Source organism: Balaenoptera physalus, assembly GCF_965194825.1.
Source record: "Balaenoptera physalus genome assembly, chromosome: 11".
NCBI classification, from domain to species: Eukaryota; Metazoa; Chordata; class Mammalia; order Artiodactyla; family Balaenopteridae; genus Balaenoptera; species Balaenoptera physalus.
In genome coordinates this window covers 40,943,659-40,965,563 of record NC_138896.1, presented here as the reverse complement: position 1 = coordinate 40,965,563, position 21,905 = coordinate 40,943,659, and the positions used below count along the sequence as shown (strand labels likewise).

Below are 21,905 nucleotides of genomic sequence, written 5' to 3'. Positions count from 1 at the left end.
GTGTGTCCCCGGCCAGGGTAGGGGGCCTGCCATGTGGCCTCCCACAGAACCTGCCCCAAGTGCTGAAGCCGACTCAAGCCGAGGCCCTGCCTGGCCTGTTGGTAGCTCTACTCTGCCCCTTAAGCCAACTTGGAACATGGCTTTTCTGCAAGGTCAGGGGTAGAGGACTGAGCTCTGGCCTTCTGAGTCAGTGGGGAGGAGGGCCAAGCAGGCTTTTCTCATCCCTCTGTCATACACCTCCTGCTGCTTTCTGTTTGCAACAGGACGTCTTCTTCAGTACTGACTGCTATTTTTGGCTCTCTCCCAGGAGCTCCTACAACAAAAGGGAGCCTGTGAATCTTGCCAGGAGCCAGCCAGACCTCTGTTGGCAGGTGGGGCTCCTGTGGCCGTGCAGGAAGCACCTTGCCCAGAGGCCCCGTCACCTTCCCTTCTCAGGCCCAGACGGAGACCCGCACTTCCTCTCCTGGAGGACATCCTAGCCTGACTGGTGGGCAGGCGGATGCTCAACTGGCGTCCCTCCTCAGGCCAGAGCTTTCTTTAGAGCAACAAGGGCTTCCTTTCTTGTGAAGGCCAGATGAGATTCCTGAACGACAAGGACAGGGAAATCAGGGCATTTTATTGATAATGGCAACGTACACGACTTTACGCTTAGGTATGTAGGCGTGATAAGGCCCGAGCCCAGGCCTTATGCTTCTCCTCGGGATCCCTGGGGGCAAACTTCTCCTGCAGTTTCTTCCACATGCCTTTATTCATCTCCTTAAACTCTTCCAAGGTATCTGCAAAAGGAGAAGACAACAAAAAAAGGCTGAAGTCTAAAATGATTACACAGGTTGGCCCCACAGGGCTTTCGCCACACAGGCATGTCTCGCTTTTCACAGTATGTTCCTAAGAAAGGGAAGTGTAGCCCCAACTTCTGATAAGCAAATCAGGCAGGGTAACAGACAAATAAATGCAAGTGTGGATGAGCACTTGTGTACCAGAGACCGTCCTTACAGTGGCCTCTGTTCACATCCAATCATCATTCAGCATCTAAGCAGGGCCCTCTCCGCTCTGCTCCACGTAAGCAAAGAAAAGGCACTGTAGCATCAGCTACACAACCCACAGGCCCAGAGGCTTATCTCAAAAGTTGGCCTGAGCCACACAGACCTTACTGTCTCCATTTTACAGATGTGGAAACTTGAGGCAGAGTGAGGTTAAGGAACTTGAGCAGGCTACACGGCTAGGAAAGTGGTGGAGCTGGGATTTGACCCCAGACACTTGGGTCCACCCCACGCTATGGAGTTGAGCAGGCACCCTGGAGGGAGCTGGACATAGGCCCCCATCCCTGCCCACCATTTCCACACTGGGTCCCCTCAAGCAATCAGTTAACCCTCTGAGCCTCGGGTTCCTCATCTGCAAAGTGGAGATCAAAACACCTGCCTCAAAAGTTGTGAATTTTAAAGGAAATAATGGAGGTGACGTACCTGGCACCTGGCCCACACTCAAGAAAACGTAGCCATCTTCACAGGCGTGAAGGCAGCAGGAGCTGGTGGGAGCCAGTGGGGCCTCTGTTTAAAAACATACATCCACCCCTCCCCCTCCCCCCTAAAGGAACCAAGGCAGGGTTTCTCAGTCTCAGCCCCAGCGACATTTGGGGCCAGATAATTCTTTGTTGTGGGGCTGACCTGGCACTGCAGCAGCATCTTGGCCTCTACCCACTAGATGTCAGTAGCAAACTGCCCTTTCCCCCCCAAGCTGTGACAACTAAAATGGTATCCAGACATTGCCACAGGTCCCTGGGGGACAAAATCGCTCCCGGGTTGAGAACCACTGGTCTAAAGTCTCTCCAGGGCTAAAGTTCTATGATACCTAATTTTACTTGTATTTTAGGTTTAGATTTTCACATTATTTAAATTTCACAGCCTGGATTTTCATCTCTTAATAAAACTTCTGGAGAAAAAGAATAGCTTTTCTGAACAAAAAGGTAACTTACATCATCTATTAACATTTACTGTCAGTGGGCTCTTGACTAAATTAGGACACGCACTGTACTCCGGCCAGGATTCCACCCTGGGACTTTTCCAGAAGTCCAGGTTCCTTCGTGGGGCACAAAACGGGACGCCGAGGGCTCCCTGTCCACTGACACGCCGAGGCCTCCTTCAGAGACTCCCGGGACCCCAAGCCAGGATGGACACACTCGGGACCTAGACTGCAGCCACATTTCAGACTTGCCAGGCCCTCAAATCCTCATGACAAACACTGCAAGGTGTCCTGCCCTGTCAGAGGAAACACTCAGTAAGCTTATTCCACAGAGTCACAACAAAAATAAGAGGCTTGCTGTGAAAGCAAATTATCAGCTAATTTCCTAAGGCTGAACTCCCAGCCAGGACAAGCTGCAGCACAGGCTAGTGGTGGGGAGTCGTACATCTCCCCCTCCTTGGCTATGGCCCGTTCTCTCTGAACTCAGGCATCCCGAGAGTTAACAAAGAGGCAGAGGCTGAGCCTCTGGAACTTCTTTCCATTCTAATTTCAAGTTCAAACTTTGCTCAAACTCTTCCGGGTCCTCACAATGACACTGTGCATCGATGCTGGTAATTACACGGGCCCAGGGACATGGGGGTACCATTTGTTTATATATATGTGTATGTGGGTGTGTACACACACACACACACTTTTTAAAAAATTGCCAATAAAGTGATTCTGCCTGGCCAAAATCTCTCTACCCCAGTTTTCCAGAGAGTAAATATAAAAATAGTATCAGAGTCAACACACAATAGCAGATGACACCACCAGGTTTTAATCTGTTCAGAAGGTTAAGAGTTTTCTGGAAGCCTAAATCCTCAAACCTTAGTTGCTGAAGGCTGCCAGAGGAATAGGAAAGAGAAATTTCTAGAGTACCAGGAGGCAATGTTTCAGGGCCATGCCCTCCCAGAAAAGGTTAGCCTATTTTTATATGTGGTATCCTTGGCAATAAAAATAGTTAATTTTCCAGAACCTGCCTGTTTCAACCCAGGCTCCCCCTGCCACCACCCCCCCTGTCCCCCTTCAGTGACAATGGAGATGGGGAAGTAAGGAGGGGCTGGGCTAGGCAGGGTTTTTCCTTTCTTGTTAATCAGGGTCTATCAAGGACTCCAAAACATACCTAGTTAAACCCATATCTAACCCACAGACCACATCCCCTGGGTCAGATAACTCTTAGGCGGATATCCCCATACAAGTCTATTGAATGGCTTTTTGTTTTAATTAAAACCCTTGTGTTTATAAAGCCCCCTTAGGACCATAAAGATAAAATTATTTTCCTTCCATCCTGATTTCAACTACTTCCATTTGGCAAATACATATTCCCCTGTTCCCTGCTGCCCAGCCTTGAATTTAAAAGCTCTAAAGATGGATTTGCTTTTTTTAAATAATGCCTTTGACCTTCTCCATGTTCTGTAGCCAAAAAAGCATGAGCCCTGTAGCTTCAGAATTTCCTGTGGGCTATTCCACAAGACTTTCCATCAAGCAAAACTGTCTTATTAGACAATTCCCCTTGGCCGCTCAAACACAAAGACTCATTTGCAAACCAACCAGAAAGGGGAGCAGCTGTGCTTTCCATACCTGTGGACAGGATCAGTTTGTATTCTTCCAGGGACAGACCACTGAAGTTTGTGTCTCTGGGGCGAGGGTACTGGTCACACGGGGCAGAGGGGAAGAGAGAGGGAGGGGAGAGAAGATTAGTTCTGCAGCACAACCCGGGACTGGATGATCCTGGAGAGAAGCCACGCTCTAACTGCAGTTCACAGGCCATGGGTGTCTGGAGGCCAGAAGGAGAAGCGCAACGCCACCTGGAGGCCAAACCAGTCCGGTCTGGAGAGGCGGCTCTGACCTGAACATGCACCTGAACCCTCTGGAAAATGCAGGCTGGGCCTCGGGAGCCTGGGTGGGGCCTATGATTCTGCATTTCTAACCAGCCCCGGGTGGTGCCCATGCTGCTGCTCACGGACCACACTGTGAGCAGCGAGGATTTAGAAGAAATCCTCTCTTCATACAGACTAGGCATTTGGCCATGTAAATCTGTGGTTACTGAGCACATTTTTCAAGCCTGGGGAAATAACACTAAACGGAATTTGACAACAATCATGTCAGGGCCGAGGAGAGGTCCAGCTTTGTCTGACTGACAGGACTTTCCCAGTCACCCCATCTTTATCACCAGAGTGTGGGGAAGACCAGTTCCGTCAGAGGGGGTGGGAAAATATGTGTGAGATCCAAGAGTTGTCAGACACACCCGGAAGCACCCACTGGCATATAAAACACATGGCTTTTCTTCAAAATTAAAAACGGCTTTCATTTAGGTGACCTAAAAGCCTCTACTAGGTGCCTTAGTTGGCTTGGTTGAAATTACTGGTTACGTTTGAAAGTAGCAAAACCACAATTCTTTACAGAACATCGTATAATCAGATTTCACTCACTCTTATTGGTCATCTCCAGTCAGAGGGCTGGGGACGACACAAAAGACTGTGGCCCACTCACCTTGAGTTTGTAGTAGTTTGCATGGAGCCGTGCTAAGCTCTCGTACATCTGATCACAGGCCTCAGACTCTGAAACCTGAAAAACAAAACCTCCAAGAAAGTGAGCAAATGAGCCCTGCCCCCACACAGGTCTTGTACTGTATGCCTCCAGGAAGGACAGGAAGCAGGCCTGCAGCTCAGAGCTGGCTTCTCTGACCACAGGTCCCACTGTCAGAAATCACCTTTTTGGAATAATGGCTCCACCTCAGCAGCTCCCCAACCTGCAGGAAAACTCAACTGGCAAACAAACATTTGCTGAACACCTGTGACTTGTGAACCAGCAAGCCACCGCGGTGGGAGGCACTGCGGTAAAAACACAACACTCCAGGAGTGCTAGGGGCAGTGTGGGCCACAAGAAGTCAGAGGAGGTCAGCGGATCATGGAAGTGAGACTAAGCTGGTTTCTGAAGGATGCACAGGAGCTGGGGAGAGTGGAGAGGGCCTTCCTGGTGGGGGCGGTCGCATGAGCAGAGCAGAGGAGGCAGGGATGCTATACCTATGCCTCACACCAGACCATCTGGCTGAGGGCCTGAACATGCAGGTAAAAGAGCCTGGGTGGGAGAAAAAGAAAGAGCTTTTTGAGTTAAACCTTCAATATGAAATGTATTAAATAAAGATTCTTTTATGAAAGGCAAAAAAAAAAAAATCTGAGCTTTCATCTGTGGTAAGTGGGGAGCTGTTGAATTTTACAAGGAAAGAAACATGAAGAAAGTATTTTAGGATGAAACAGGTGAACTGAGGAGAACCACGAGGGAGAATCCAGTTAGGTCCTGTTAGGAAGCCTTGCAAATAGAAAGGGGGAAAGAAAGCAATACTCCGGATGGCCCTGCTGGAAATTCCAGGGAACGCGGGCAACATGCAGATGAGAGGTGGGTTTTTCCCTCTCATACCTCTTAAAAAGTTTTCCCTTCCTTCTGCCTTTGCCATTATTTAGCTACAGTTCCTTACATTATTCTGCCAAGAATTCTGAAAGCTCCCCAGAATGAAACTTTCTCTTCAATGTTTTTTCCCAGAATTCAAATGATGGATTTTTCCAACTTAAATCCTTTCTCGAAGAAGGCAGAGCATAAATAAATCAGTAGTTAAGCATTTTAATAGGCAGCTCCACTTCTGCCTCTGTGTGCATGTCAAATAAGGTCCCCACTTTACAGCAAACAAAAAAGACAATCCTGTCATTGAGTTCTACTCAATCCATCCCCAGGTTCAGGCCACCCATCATGAGAACGCCCAGGTAGCCACATCAGAAGAGAAAAGGTGATGGGCTGAGGAGGCAGCCAGTGTTTGTTGACTAATGATCAAAGGCATTATTTGAGTGCACTGGGGCTAAAGGCTGAAAAAGAAGAACGGATATTAACACATGAGTCTGACTCCCCATCGGGTGGCACTTCCAGGGAAAGTCCAGCTGGAACAGAATTCTGCAGCATACACTTTGGGGGAAAGCGTTTTGAATGTTCTGTCTTCAGCAGGGCATGCAAAACTAAGAGCTAACCAGACGACAGACGAACAGAATGCACAAGATGCAAAAGGAAGAAGAGGGTAACACCAGCCAAACTTTTAAAGAATATTATGTAGATTATCAAAAGATAATTGTGCATTTCATCATTTGCTTGCCCTCTTCATACCTGTACAGATGTGTTTGCTTATAAATTTAAGAGAACCTAGAGTGTGCCCGGCCCATGTCAGAGCAGGTGTGCATAGCTGTGGGGAGCTGTGGAGTCCAACTGCCTGCATTTGGATCTCATCCCTTACCAGCTAAGGGGTATCGGGCAAATCACTCCATCTCCCTCTGCCCCCGACACTTAAAAAAAAAATTTCCCACTTTTCCTTTATCATTCTCTATATCTATATATACATAATATTTCAGTATGTTTCCTAAGAACAATGACATTCTCTCATATAACCACAGTTCCATGACCAAATTCAGGACATTTAACATTGATACAACACTTCTATCTGTTCCATCGTCCATATTCCAACTCTGTCAATTGTCTCAGTAAAACTCTTTACAGAAAAAAACAGTCCTTTAGGCCCAGGATCGCCTCCTGCACTACCTGTCACGTTTCTTTCTCCTTGCCGCCGGGACACCTCCTCGGCCTTTCTTTGTCTTCCTAGCATTGACATTTTTGAAACATACTGGCCAACTTAACTTTTCTTTTAAAAGAAAAGATAATAATTGTCCCTATTTCTGAGGGCGATGTGAGGATAAGTAAGGTAACGCCTGGACTGCTCTGAATTCAGGGCCAGGAACACTGACGAATGTGAGGGATTAGTCTTGGTTACTATTAGTAGTAAACAGTTATAGTAAACACAGGCCTTTACTGCACTAACTACAAGGCGAAAGAAGACTTCAGGACGATCCCGGTGACAGCGGAATGAGGGGTGCGTGGAGGGCCCCTGACACCATCAGCGGAGCCAAGGAAGCCCTGCCGAGGGTCACGGCGAGGGTGGGCGGAAGTTACCAGTAGGACGTGGGGGCTCTCCAGGCACAGGACCAGCTCATGCAAACGCCCAGGGTACAGCAATTAGGACACACCAGCGGATCGGTGCTGCTGGTGTGACTGCAGGGTATGGCTAGAGGTGGAAGTGATGAAGGGATGGAAAATCACCGAAGCTTCACTCTGTCCCTGACTGGACCTCCGGCCCTGAGATTGATGGCTCTCAGTGGTCCCCAAGCGTTTCATGATCAGCTTGGCGGGGATCACGCACTGACCCTTGGTCTCCGCCGAGCGAGTGGCTGTCTGCAGCACCTGTCCTCCACCTGATGGCCGTGCAACCCAACCTTCCCCTCCCACCACCACCGACCACCCTCCCAACCCAGCTCTTAATTAAGAAAGGCATTCACAGCACTGACTCTGCCCAGCGCCTCTCTCCCGGGCTCCCTCACTGCTGGCAGACCACCAACACATCGCGTCCTCACCAGACCCGCGCTCCCACCAGATCCTCACCCTCAGAGATGCTGCCAAAAGGAGTCCCCTACTGCCTTTCCTCCAAATCTAACAGTGAGAGTTGGCCGGAGGGCTGTTCAGCCACCTCAGTCTGTACCCTCAGTGGGGCGAGCAGGGTGTCTCCTTCCTGCCCAGCTTTTCCCACCTCTGACAGAGAAGTAGGGCAGAGGGGAGGGACAGAGAGAGAGAGGATGGGGTCACAGAGCATTGCTCAAAAATCAAAGTGACCCTCTGTGTTCCCTGAACCTCGCAGAAGTCCTTCAGTATTAAAGAGACAGTCTCCCAGATACTTTCCATAAAGCCTGGAGCCTCAAAGAATAATCTGAGAAGCACCTATAAATAACCAATCACCAAAAAATGACCTTGTCACCCAATTTCTCATCTGAGGTCAGAAGGTGTCTGTACGAGGCTGTAAAAGTAGCTCAGTGGAGGTGATGAGAGTTTGAGGTACGGCAACTTCAAGCCAAGTTATCACTGCCTAAGCAGAGATGGAGCCAAGGCCAATTCTGGGTTCCTAGTCACACCCAATCCAAGCTCAGCAATTACAAAATAGTCTTATTTACTACTTAAAAGTACATCAATAGAAATACTTGTCTAATTCTGGAAGCCTCACCACATACCTACATCCTACACTTTATTCACAGACTCCAGTGCAAGCATCACTGAATTTTGAAATACACAGTTTTCCCGATGAAGTGTACTGTGCACTTTTAGAAATATTCTTATATACAAGCTTTAAACTACCTGATTTTGCATTCACACCTAATGAGATTACGGACATTTTAGGACTAATAGCAAAGCTGGGTTTGAAAAAGGCAGCAGTGGGGTATTATGAAAAATTCAGCTCTGCTCCCTAAATGTGAATAAAATAGATGTTCAAGTGACAAAGTGTCCTTTATGGCTCTATTTTTGCTCCTTTTGCATTTCCCCCGCTCAGTTGTCAGTAAATTTCTCTTTACCATATTAAACTTTTATACATACAAATCTACATCACTGCCACAGGCACTGATTTTGATTTTCAAAATTGAATATTGGGTGGTGACAGCAATTGGTACAGTGGCCCCTATTCCAGTCACACAAAGGGATGCATAAGCACTTTTGGGAAAGTGTTGCAAATTGCTTTGCTAATTAAGGTAGAGCTGGATTCAGTCCAGGAGGATCTATGAGAAAAGGTTTTCATGACTTGGTAATGAACTTCCGAAATGAGTTCATTCCATTATGGGAGTCTATTCCCTTGAATTCAACTGAAAATCTATTTCTTGAGCATCTACTATGTAGAGAGCTCTGCTAGGCGGCTGTGAGGGGACATAAAGATCCAACCTCCGCTCCAGAGAAGTTGGCAATCAAGCTGAGACAAGATACACACACATTAAAAATAAAAAATGACCAGGACAGAGTGTAACTGAGTGCCAAGAGTTACAGGAGATCAGAAGCAGGAGCTAGCTACCAGGCCTGGCGCACATGGCAGGTGTGGTTCCCTTACAGGGAAGGTTTGCGTTTCACTGCAGTGACAGTTCACAGAGTGATGGGGAGTCAGAGTCCCTCACTTTGAGGAGTGTAGACTTCAGAGCTGGGCAGAATGGGGATCAGAGGAGGGACTGGGAGGAAGAGGCATGAAAAGGCAGGGGGACAAGGATGGTCCAGGCAGGCAGGGTCTTAAGCCGCGCCAAGGAGTGCTTCAAGGCCTGGGAAGCCACCAGATTCTTGACAAGCTCTGTGTCTGGGCTTTGGTCCACAGTGCACTAGGTTCTCAAAGGTTAAGAACCTGGGAGCAGAGATCAAGGTGGCAGAATAGAAGGATGTGGAGCTCACATCCTCCCACAAATACATGAAAGACACATCTACATGTTGAAAAATTCTCACAGAATACCCACTGAACACTGGCAGAAGATCTCATACAACCAAAGCTGCAAGAAAGATCACCACATAACTGGATAGGATGAAGGAAAAAAAAAAAAGCAGGAATCAGGACGGGACCTGTGCCCCGGGAGGGAGCTTTCAAAGGGGAAAGGTTCCTTTACCCTGGGAACCCCCTTCACCGACTGGGAGGTCCACTGGGACAGACAGGGAGCCTCAGAGGAGAGCACAGCAGCTGGCCTGTGGCAGGCAGGACAGAGGGAGACCAGCACAGACAGTCCACGCTACCTTGCTGCACTTCCCAGCCCAAGACACATGCCTGCTGGTGTGCGGAGCGGCTGGGGGCTGGAACTCGGGCTTGAGGACTCACTCTGGCTGCGCAGAGACAGCCTGAATGGCCTGGAGTGTGGTCCGGGGCGAGGCTGGGGGTGCTGTGTGCAGGATGGAGCCCGGGTCTACTGTCAACGTGCGTGTGAAGCGGGGGGCGTGACCCCACCACAGCGGCCTCATTTTCCGGGTGCTCACGGCGGGCACGGCTCCACCATTATGAGCTCTGGGAGCACGCAAGCGCCAGTGGGTTGCCAACACGCAGAGGCAGGGCTGAAATCTGAACCGATTCCTGGCGGGTGCGTGACTTCAGCAAATTTATGCCAGCGGCAGCTTCTACAGGACATCTGAGCTGATTACTGGCACTCCCCTAGCTGAGGCAGGTCTAGTGCCAGCAACAACAAACTTTGTGGGCATGCACACGCAGAAGCAGGGCTGATATCTGAGCTGATTACTGGTATTCCCACAGCAGAGGTGGGGCCGAGGGCAGTGTCAACAACAGTGTACTTTTTGAGCATGCACACCAGGTGACAGGAGATGTTACAGAGCGCACGTCCAGGTAGACAACTCCTGGGGAGGAATACACAGCAGCTCCTTTCCCAGTGGGAGCGCTCCAGTCCCACCTACCTCACACCACAGTTTAGGATCGGATCTGGGGGCTTCTACTTCAACAACTGGGGAGCAGACCCTGCCCCTGATAGGGCTGTGACAACCACAGAGCAAAGAGGAGGCCCTGCCCAACATCCAGTGCAGGCTCTGGTCACCACAACACCAATCACACCCCCTATCAAGGGGAGAAGGGCCAGCACACCCTGAGGAAAGACATGGCAGGCATCCATACCAAAAACAGCCTTTGCACCAAAAATATTAGACTCACACAGGCTACACAGGGGTGCTTCCACATAAAAACAGCCCTTCATGACCACAGTAGATAACTGTTTCCCCTAAATTCATAGAGTCAGAGTAATATAAGTAAAATGAAAAAGCAGAGGAACCACTCCCAATTATAAGAACAAGAGAAATCCCCTATAAGAACAAACAATGAAACAGACCCCTCCAGTCTACCAGACCCTGAGTTCAAAAAGAAGGTAACAAAAATGCTGAAGGAGCTAAGAAAAGCTATCGACAGAAATGCAGATCACTGTAACTAGGAACTATAAAGAGGAGGCAACCTGTGCTCCGCAACAAGAGAGGCCGCGATAGTGAGAGGCCTGCGCACTGCGATGAAGAGTGGCCCCCACTTGCCGCAACTAGAGAAAGCCCTCCCACAGAAACGAAGACCCAACACAGCCAAAAATAAATAAATAAAAAAAAAAAAAAAAAAAAAGAATATGTAAAAAAAAAAAAAGAGGAGGCAATCAAAATCAGACAACTTAATTGCCGAGATGAAAACTGAGCTAAAGGCAATATATAGAAAACTAAATAATGCAGAATGAATAAGTGATCTGGAAGACAAAATAATGGAAATCACCCAATCAGAATGGCAGACAAAAAGACAAATGAAAAAAAAAATGAAAGCAACATAAAAGACCTATGGGACACAAAGCGTGCCAATCTAGGCATAACAGGGATCCCAGAAGAAGAAAGAGAAAAGGGGATCGAAAATGTATTTAAAGAAATTATGGCTGAAAATTTCCCAAACCTAAAGAAGGAAACAGATATCGAGGTACAGGAAGCACAGTGGGTCCCAAACAAGATGAACCCAAACAGACCTACACCAAGACATATCATAATTAAAATGGCAAAAGTTAAAGATACAGAGAGGATTTTAAAGGCAGCAAGAGAAAAACAAAGTGTAAGTTACAAGGGAACCCCCATAAGGCTATCAGCTGATTTCTCTATAGAAACTTTGCAGGCCAGAAGGGAGTAGCAAGATATATTCAAAGTCCTGAAAGGGAGAAAACTGCAACCTAGGATACTCTACCCAGCAAGATTATCATTTATAATAGAAGGAGAGATAATGAATTTCTCACACAAGCAAAAACTAAAAGAATACAGCAATACTAGATCTAACCTAAAAAGAATATTGAAAGGTCTTCTCTAAATAGAAAAGAAGCAAGAATCTATAGGAAAGGGAAAATCACAATAGGAAAAGCAAATATATGAAAGGATTGTAGATCACTTAAATAAACCAGAACATACATTTAAAAAAGAAAAATCAAAAAAAATTTGTGGAAGCAATTATAACTACAATGAATGGCAAAAGGATAAACACGAAAATGTAAAATAGGACATCAGAATCGTATTGTTCTTACTTGGGAGAGGGGAGTAAGAAAATGTAGATTTTTTGGAATGTGTTTAAGCTTATATGACTACCAGTTTAAAGCAAGCAGATACAGTAATGGGGTAACCACAAATCAAAAACATACAACAGATTCACAAAAAAACAAAAAGAAGAGAACTCAAGTGTAATACAAATGAAAACCATCAAACCACAAAAGGAAAAACAAAAAGAAAGGAACAAAGAAGAGATACAAAATCGACTGGAAAACCAGATTTAAAATGGCAATAAATACATACTTGTCAATAATTACCTTAAATGTCAATGGACTAAATGCTCTGACCAAAAGACACAGAATGGCAGATTGGATAATAAAACAAGAGCCTACAACACGCTGCCTACAAAAGACCCACTTTTGGGCGAAGGACACCCACAGATTGAAAATGAGGGGATGGAAAAAGATATTTCACGCAAACACAAATCACAAGAAGTGGGGGGGGGGGTCACAATATCATATCAGACAAAATAGACTTTAAAACAAAGGCCATAGGGACTTCCCTGGTGGCACAGTGGTTAAGAATCTGCCTGCCAATGCAGGGGACACGGGTTTGAACCCTGGTCCGGGAAGATCCCACATGCTACAGAGCAACTAAGCCCATGAGCCGCAACTACTGAGCCTGCACTCTAGAGCCCAAGAAGCACAACTACTGAGCCCGTGTGCTACAACTACTGAAGCCAGCATGCCCAGAACCGTGCTATGCAACAAGAAAAGCCACCGCAATGAGAAGCCTGCACACCACAATGAAGAGTAGCTCCCGCTCGCTGCAACTAGAGAAAGCCCACGTGCAGCAATGAAGACCCAACGCAGCCAAAAATAAATAAATAAATAAATTTATTTTAAAAAAAAACAAAACAAAGGCCATAAATAAAGAGGGATGCTACATAATGACAAAATGATTGATGCAAGAAGAGGATATTACACTCATTAACATATATGAACCCAATATATGTTATAGGAGCACCTAAATACATAAGACAAATACTAACAGACATAAAGGGAGAAATTGATGGGAATAAAATAAAAGTAGGAGATTTTAACACCCCACTGACATCAATGGGCAGATCTTCCAAACAGAAAATCAATAGCAACAGAGATCCTAAATGACACAAGAGAACAGTTAGACTTAATTTGATATTTTCAGGACACTACATCCAAAGAAACCAGAATATACATTCTTTTCAAGTGCACATAGCACATTTTCTAGGGTAGACGACATATTAGGACACAAAACAAGCCTTGATAAATTTAAGAGGATAGAAATTATTTCAAGCATATTTTCTGACCATAATGGCGTGAAACTAGAAGTAAACCACAGAAAGAGAAACGAGAAAAAAAACCGATTACACAGAGACTAAACAACACGTTATTAAAAAACCAATTGGTCAATGACAAATTCAAAGAGGAAATTAAAAAATACCTTGGGACAAATGACAATGAAAATACAACCATATAAAATCTATGGGATGCAGCAAAAAGCATTTCTTAGAGGGAAGTTCATAATAATACAGGCCTTCCTCAAAAAAACAAGAAAAATCTCAAATAAACAACCCAACCTACCACTTAAAAGAATTAGAAAAAGAAGAACAAACAAAACCTAAAGTCAGCAGAAGGAAGGAAATAGTAAAGATTAGAGAGGAAATAAATAAGATAGAGATTAAAAAAAAAAATAGAAAAAAATCAATAAAACCAAGAGCTGGCTCTTTGAAAGAATAAACAAAATCAACAAACCTCTGGCTAGGCTCACCAAGAAGAAAAAAGAGGGGACCCAAATAAACAAAATAAGAAATGAAAGAGGAGAAATAACAACTGATACCACAGAAATACAAGAAGCCATAAGAGAATACTATGGACAACTATAAGCCAACAAACTGGACAATCCAGAAGAAATGGACAAGTTTCTAGAAACATACAGCCCACCAAAATTGAATCAAGAAGAAATAGATAATTTGGGGGTTTTTTGGCCATGCTTCATGGCTCACGGGATCTTAGTTCCCTGATCAGGGATTGAACCCGGGCCATGGCAGTGAAAGTGCCGAGTCCTAACCACTGGACCGCCAGGGAATTGCCAAGAAGAAATAGATAATTTGAACAGACTGATCACTAGAAGTGAAACAGAATCTGTAATAAAAAAAAAAAACTCCCTGCAAACAAAAGTCTAGGACCAGATGGCTTCACTAGGGAATTCTACCAAACATACAAAGAACTTAAACTGATCCTTCTCAAACTCTTCTTCAAAAGACTGAAGAGGAGGGAACACTCCCAAAGTCATTCTATGAAGCCACCATCACCCTGATACCAAAACCAGACAAAGACACCACCAAAAAAGAAAATCACAGGCCAATATCTTTGATTGATATAGATGTAAAAATTCTCAATAAAATACTAGCAAACCAAATCCAACAACATATAAAAAGGATCATACACCATGATCAGGTTGGATTCATCCCAAGTTAACAAGGATGGCTCAACATATGCAAATCAATCAGGACGACACACCACATAAACAAAGGAAAAGACAAAAACCACATGATCATCTCAACAGATGCAGAAAAAGCATTTGATAAAATTCAACATCCATTCGTGATAAAAACTCTCACCAAAGTGGGTACAGAGGAAACATATCTCAACATAATCAAAGTTCTTTATGACAAAACCACAGCCAACGTAATACTCAACAGTGAAAAGCTGAAAGCCTTCCCACTAAAATCTGGAATGAAACAAGGATGCCTACTCTTACCACTTCTATTCAGCATAATATTGGAAGTCCTAGTCACAGCAATCAGACAAGAAAAAGAAATAAAAGGTATCCAAATTAGAAAGGAAGAGGTAAAAATAGTCATTATATGCAGATGACATGATACTCTATACAGAAAACCCTAAACACTCAACACAAAAACTTTAAGAGCAGATAAATGAATTCAGCAAGGTAGCAGGATACAAGATTAACATAAAGAAATCAGTTGCATTTCTCTATATCAGAAAGAGAAAGTTAAAAAAATCCCTTTCAAAATCACATCAAAAAATATATATATAAAATAAAACCACCTAGGAATAAACTTGACCAAGGAGGTAAAAGACTTATATGCTGAGAACTATAAAACACTGATATAGGAAACTGAAGATGATTCAAAGAAATGGAAAAATATCCCATGCTCTTGCACTGGAAGAATTAAAATTGTTAAATTGGCCATATTATCCAAAGCAATCTACAGATTTAATGTGATCCCTATCAAATTAACCATGACACTTTTCACAGAACTAGAATAAATAATCCTAAAATTTATATGGAACCATAAAAGATCCAGAATTCCAAAGCAATCCTGGGGAAAAAGAACAAAGCTGGAGGCATAACCCTCCCTGACTTCAGACAATACTACAAAGCTACAGTAAACAAAATAGCATGGTACTGGCACAAAAACAGACATACAGATCAATGAAACAGAATAGAGAGCCCAGAAATAAACCCACACACCTACAGTCAATTACTCTTCGACAAAGGTGGAAGAATATACAATGGAGAAAAGACATTCTCTTCAGCAAGTGGTGTTGGGAAAGCTGGACAGCCTCATGTAAATCAATGAAGTTAGAACACTCCCCACATCATACACAAAAATAAACTCAAAATGGCTTAAAGACTTAAGTATAAGACATGACACTATAAACTCCTAGAAGAGAGAACACAGGCAAAACATTCTGACATAAATCATACAAATGTTTTCTTAGGTCAGTCTCCCAAGGCAAAAGAAATGAAAGAAAAAATAAACAAATGGGACCTAATCAAACTTACAAGCTTTTGCACAGCAAAGGAAACCATAAACAAAACAAAAAGACAACCTAAGGACTGGGAGAAAATATTCGCAAACAATGCAACAGACAAGGGTTTAATTTCCAAAATATACAAACAGCTCATATACCTCAACAACAAAAAAAACCAACAACCCAATCGAAAAATGGGCAGAAGACCTAAACAGACATTTCTCCAAAGAAGAAATACAGATGGCCAATAGGCACATGAAAAGATGCTCAACATCGCTAATTATTAGAGAAATGCAAATCGAAACTACAATGAGGTGTCACCTCACACCAGTCAGAATGGCCATCATCAAAAAGTCTACAAATAACAAATGCTGGAGAGGGTGTGAAGAAAAGGGAACCTTCCTACACTGCTGGTGGGAATGTAAATTGGTACAGCCACTATGGAGAACAGCAGGGAGGTTCCTTAAAACACTAAAAATAGAGTTGCCATATGATCAAGCAATCCCACTCTGGGGCACATATCTGGAAAAGACTAGAACTCTAATTAGAAAAGATACATGCACCCCAATGTTCATAGCAGCACTATTTACAATAGCCAAGACATGGAAGCAACCCAAATGCCTGTCGACAGATGAATGGATAAAGAAGATGTGGTACACAGATACAATGGAATATTACTCAGCCATAAAAAAGAATGATGTAATGCCATTTGCAGCAACATGGACAGACTTGGAGATTATCATACTAAGTGAATAAGTCAGAGAAAGACAAATATCATATCACTTATTTGTGGAATCTAAAAAATGATACAAATGAACTTATTTACAAAACAGAAACAGACTCACCTACATAGAAAACAATCTTATGGTTACCAAAGGGGAGGCAGGGGAGGGATAAATTAGGAATTTGGGATTAACAGATACACACTACTATACATAAAATAGATAAACAACAAGGACCTACTGTATAGCACAGGGAACTATATTCAGTATTTTGTAATAACTTATAATGGAAAAGAATTGAAAAAGAACATATGTATAGTATATACATATATAGTTTATATATAGTATATAGGGGGTAACAGGTAACATCTTACGGAAAAACCTGAATGAACTTTTTGGCCAATATAACTGAATCACTTTGTTGTACACCTGAAACTAACACAACACTGTAAATCAAATATATTAAAAAAAAAAAAAAAGAACCATTTACATTATGACCAATTTGGGAGGCAATGAGAAGAAGCCCTCATTGGGGCCGGGGCACACGCTGGGGTGTGGTGAGGGGGCGGGACATAGGCTGGATTAGACAACAGTGAAGGCCTCACAAAGCTGCATTAGTCCAGGAGGCAACAGGCAGACCCAAAGATCTCTAAGTGGTGACCCACTGAAAGTGTTGGATAATCTAGCCCTCCAGGAGGAGCACCTACATCTCTAAACATGCCTAGAAAACTGCCATGCCTTGGTCTAACCACTACCTTAACTCCCTCCAGCTCCATCCAGAACTGGGGGAGAAAAAGAGATGGAGATGCCTGCATTCCCTCTCTGACATGATTCTCCTCACAACGGCTGTTTTGCAGTGGGCTCAATATTACAACTAAAAATCGCATAATCTGTTCTCAGGCCCTTCCTCAAAAACTGGACTTCAGAGGACCCACACACGGGGGTGGGTAACGCTGGATGGCATCACCACTGCCAACACACACAGGGCTACACCCCGCCACACTAAGCCACAGACCAGGCCCTGACGGGATGACTGAGAAAACAGAATCACAGAAAACCTTTGAATTCCCCTCTGAGGAGTTGGATGTATCACCTACATTACTGCCAATCCAAGACAAAGTTCAACTCCTTTCAAACGGGGCCGATATTATTTCAACCTGGGTATTTAATACAAGAACTCCCTGGTGGGCGAGCCCCTTCCTGGGTGGCTCCTCAGAGCTGTGCCCCATGCTGGATAAGTGGGTGCTGCCAGGGACCTTTTAGGAAGCTGCCTGTGCATCTAATGAACTCATTAGAAGAGTTTGCACCTTCCCCTGTACTTAAGTCAACAATTACTGTTGTTTTGCCACCTTCCCCCATTTTGTGATTCTTTTATTAAGCTCTTGGGGCTGCAGGGAACACGCGTTCTCTTAGGGAAACTGAATTGAAAGGGGGCAAAATCCATAAACATTAGCTTTAAAAAACTGCACAATAGGATAGAGGGTGTAAGAGGTGTTAAGTGTGTTTCTGCTTCCCACCTCCCTCTTGGTGGGTTTAGGGTGGAGTGGACTGTGAGACTCCCCAAAGGGCAATCTGTGGTGGAATAAATGGAGGCAGTTATTTTTGTACCCTGGTTTCAAGTCTGAATGATTAATTTGCTTTCTAGTGGTTCTGGCTTTTCTGTGCTGGTGTCCCACCTGAGGACCATCTTTCTCCCCATCCACACTGGGGAGGTAGGGGCTGGGCCAAAGAAAAGCAGGTGGGTAAACAGAGGGATGTTTAACTCTTTGCCAAAACTGTCCATGGTCCAAAGAGGTCTTGAGCAGGAAGTGAGGGGAAGGGAGGGCTTGAAGTTCACGGAACAAGAGGCCTTTCTAACAAGAAGAAATAACTTGGGAGGAATGGGAGCTGAGGATAGTTCAGGCACAAAGAAGACAATGCTCACTTGTCTTGCCATTTAACTCCTGGGGAACCCGGAATAAGTTGTTTTTCTTTTCAGATTTTGTTTCTTCACCTGTAAAATGGGAACAGTGATGGTGACCTCAACTCAGCTGCACTAAGGAATAGACTAAATGAGACCATGCATGCAAGTGTGCCATGCATGCGTTCAGCGTTATTGTTCAGATGCAGGAAGCCACAAGGCTGAGAGCAGGACTGCCTGCTCCTCTCCTCTACAGGAACAAACACGCGGCGGAGAGCTGCCTCCCCCTCTAGTCCTGTCCTTCTAGCACATGGCATAACCGAGGGGGAGTTCCACACCAATCAGTTGACCGGGTTGAGTGCCTGCCCCTGGCTGCCAGCTTAATGAACCACCTTTCTTTCTCAAGTTCTTTATAAATGATCCGGGGGTGTGAGTGGGAGTGACTCACAGCGCTGTTCTCAATTCCAGCAAGGGACTGCTCCTTCTAAAAATTACCACCAAGATTTACTAATAAGCCCAGGTGCATTCTTGGGTGACATCAGGATGAGGTACCACAACAGTGGTCCTGAGTCATGTGCCTGCTGCCATCATGATGCACTGGTTCACTCTACCAGGGATGCATTCATCAGCTGCTCTGGAACCATCAACCGAGCCATGACTTGCATCTGCAGCCATGACTCAAATTCGTGTGCGCCTTCTACTCATCAGAACTATCTCCCTAGGTGACGACAAAGGATGACAACTCCAAAAGAGAAAGCTCTACCCTCCTTTTCTGGCTCCTCTTACACTAACAGTCAAGTAGGTGAATGTCATACTGTCACCTCCCCAAGGATCTAGCCTCTGTCAGCTTCTCTGCTGGCTGGTTTCACCATCCGAATTTCATTAAAGCAAGTCACGTGTCTGTCCAACTGTAAGCTCCTTGGTGATAAAGACCAGGTTATGTCTCTCTTCTGTAGTTCCTGCACTTCCCCACACAGAGTAAGCTCACAAATTAATTCTCACCACTCAGGGCACAGAAATATTCCCTTCTCACTCTTCAATACTTCTCTCCATCTAGTTCTGCTACATCTGCAACTATATTCAAATGATTTTTGTCTCATGAGCCATAACCAATCATTTATTTACCCATTCATTCAGACATTTACTGAGTGTCTTTTATGTGCCAGGAACTATGCTAGACACTGTGGGGAGAAAGATAAAAATAGCACCGTCTCTATTCTCAGGAAGCTCACACTGAAAATATGAAGGGAGCATAGCCCTAGAAAGTCTACGGGCTATGGGATTTGCAGAGTTGGGACTATGACTCTTGCCTTCAAGATCTTTATACTACGGGCCAGTGAAGACCTCTGTAAGAAGTGTGAGGGCCCTCAGTGTTGTGTGACACCCCAAACCCCCCAACAAAGCCCTGAGCCAGACACTCCGTCCATGCCCACCACCCAGTCAGCACTTGGTTTCGATGATGCCACTGGGCATGATGTTCTTGCTCCATTAGGTGCGCTGGCTTGGGTCTGGGTTGGGCTAAGTTGCCAAAAAGCCATGTTCCTGCTTTGACAGGTTGTGGCCAAATTTCGCAAAAGTCATTTCTTCAGGCTGTGTGTGTATGTGTCACATCTCATGTGTCTGACCTCTTGCCTGAGCCCCAGGCTCAAATATCCCACTGTCTACTTTGACATTTCCACTTGGAAGTAAATCCACTTTGCATCTCAAGTTTAACATGTCTGAACACCAAACTAAAGATGTTCTTCCCACGCCTCACCTGTTCCTCATCTCGTCTTCCCCATCTCAGTAAACGGCACCACCTTGCACCGAGTTGCTCACGCCAAAACAATCTAGGTGTTATCCTTGGTTCCTCTTTCCCTTTACCCTATATCCAATACATCAGCAAGTCCTGTTGATGCAACCTTCACATTGCAACCCCAATCTGGCCACTTCCATCTCCTGTGTTGCCATCTTCATCCAAGCCACCACCATTTCCTGCCTGGGCTACCAGAGTGACTGTTTCTATTCTTGCCTCCCTATAATCCATTCACTGGTACAACCAGAGTGATCTTTAAAAAAAAGAGTAAACTAGGTCACATCAGCCCCCTGACTAAACCTCCCCAGAGGCTTCTCACTGGTCTTATGATAAAATCCAACCCCTAAACAGAGTCTGCCTATAAAACCCTACCGTGCCTGACTCCTGTCCTCCCCTGACTCAACTCTTAGAAAACGGCATTTCACTCACTACCCTTCAGCCACTTGCGCTTTCTTTCTGCTTCCTGCCTCAGGACCAATGCACTGCCTGAAAGAACACCAAGTGTTCATTGTTGGCTCATCGTCTTCCCTTAGGTCTCATCTATGTGTCACCTCCTCAGTAAGGCTTTATCTATCATAACTAATATTACCCTTTTACCATGCTACTCTATTTCATATCCATCACAGTACTTCTCTGGACTGCCCTATGTGTGTCTACTTGCTTACTGTGTCCTGAACTAGGACGTAAACTTAAATTTCATGTGGGCAGGACCTCATCTAATTAACTACTGTCTCCCCAGCACCTGGAACAGTTCCTGGCACATGGTGGGTTTTCCATAAGTATGTGCTGTATGAATGAACAAATCCCAGAAGTGCAGCACCAACCTGGAGGAGAGCAAGAACACAGGTCTACTACTCACACACATGGGCACGGGGTGAGGACGCAAACCTGCCGCACGGGCTTACAAGGGCCCAGGAAGCGCACCAAGGCTTAGTGGGGACCCTGCGTAGGTCCTTGGGCATCAGCTCAAACACTGCACAACACTTCGAGGTAATGGCATCGTGTCAGGGGAGCAATAAGCCTATGACTGTCACCACCTATTACTGGTGTTGTGGGACTCAACCCTGGCTGCACCCTGAATCATCGAGAGCTTTTAAAAACACTGAGGCCCTCACCCCCCCCGAGATTCTGATTCAACAAGGTCGAATGGTCCCAGGTATCTAGATTTTTAAAAAGCTCCTCGGGAACCTCCAACGTGCAGCCAGGTGAAAGTACTGAGTAGAAGATAGGATCACCGCTCTCCGCACTTTCCCTGGGCGTTAAGAGGGTCCCCAGGTACGCGCGGCCAGGGAGGAAAGGCGCGCGCATGCGCGGGGCCCCGCCGCCAGGCCGCTCGTGGGCCCCGCCCTGCCTCCTCCTTTCCTCCCCTCGCCCCAACCGCCTCCCCGCCGCAGGCGGACCCCACAGTCTGGTCACCTGGGTGTTCTCTCCCTCCCGAAAGGCCTGCGCTACCCGCTGCCGCAGATAAGCGCCCAAGTCCCGGCCTCTTTTGGTCTCGTCCACTGGCCATTCCTCACAGAGTTTAAGAAAACGCCTGTAGCGGCTAGCCGCCATCTTAGGCCCTGCTTGTCTCCGCCCCTGAGGGAGGAGTCGGCGGGCACAGATGGAGCTTGCGCACTAAGCATCAACGGCTTCCCGAAGAGGTGGGGTGGGAGGGAGGAGTGAGCATGCGCCACTTGGCCGGCGCCCTGCCGCTTTCCGGGAGGGGCCGCTGCTCCCCTGTCTTTGCCGGGCCAGCTAATTCAGTCTTCGTCTTCCTGGAACCAACCCGGTTCCCAGGAGCAAGTCAGGCG

At 45.6% G+C, this 21,905-nt stretch overlaps 1 protein-coding gene and 1 long non-coding RNA gene across 2 annotated transcripts; one reads left to right on the top strand and one right to left on the bottom strand.

Moving 5' to 3' along the window:
- Positions 1-595: 595 nt before the first annotated feature.
- Positions 596-21,701, bottom strand: UQCC2 (ubiquinol-cytochrome c reductase complex assembly factor 2). The gene is made up of 4 exons (XM_082415090.1): positions 21,529-21,701; positions 4,492-4,566; positions 3,580-3,649; positions 596-776 (listed from the first exon to the last, which is right to left on the bottom strand). Exons 1-4 carry the CDS (start codon positions 21,664-21,666, stop codon positions 649-651), a joined length of 411 nt encoding a protein of 136 aa, XP_082271216.1. The 5' UTR covers positions 21,667-21,701; the 3' UTR covers positions 596-648.
- LOC309638760 lies at positions 4,573-11,654 on the top strand. The gene is made up of 2 exons (XR_014251261.1): positions 4,573-10,824; positions 11,012-11,654. It is a non-coding gene; the product is annotated as an uncharacterized lncRNA (long non-coding RNA).
- Positions 21,702-21,905: the final 204 nt, after the last annotated feature.

Excerpts from the sequence above, each read along its gene's own strand:
- UQCC2 (XM_082415090.1), bottom strand. The coding sequence starts at position 21,666 with ATGGCGGCTAGCCGCTACAGGCGTTTTCTTAAACTCTGTGAGGAATGG. Across the intron at positions 3,650-4,491 it reads CAAACTACTACAAACTCAAG|TACCCTCGCCCCAGAGACAC; the intron begins GTGAGTGGGCCA and ends CCGTGTGACCAG. Across the intron at positions 777-3,579 it reads CAAACTGATCCTGTCCACAG|ATACCTTGGAAGAGTTTAAG; the intron begins GTATGGAAAGCA and ends CTCCTTTTGCAG.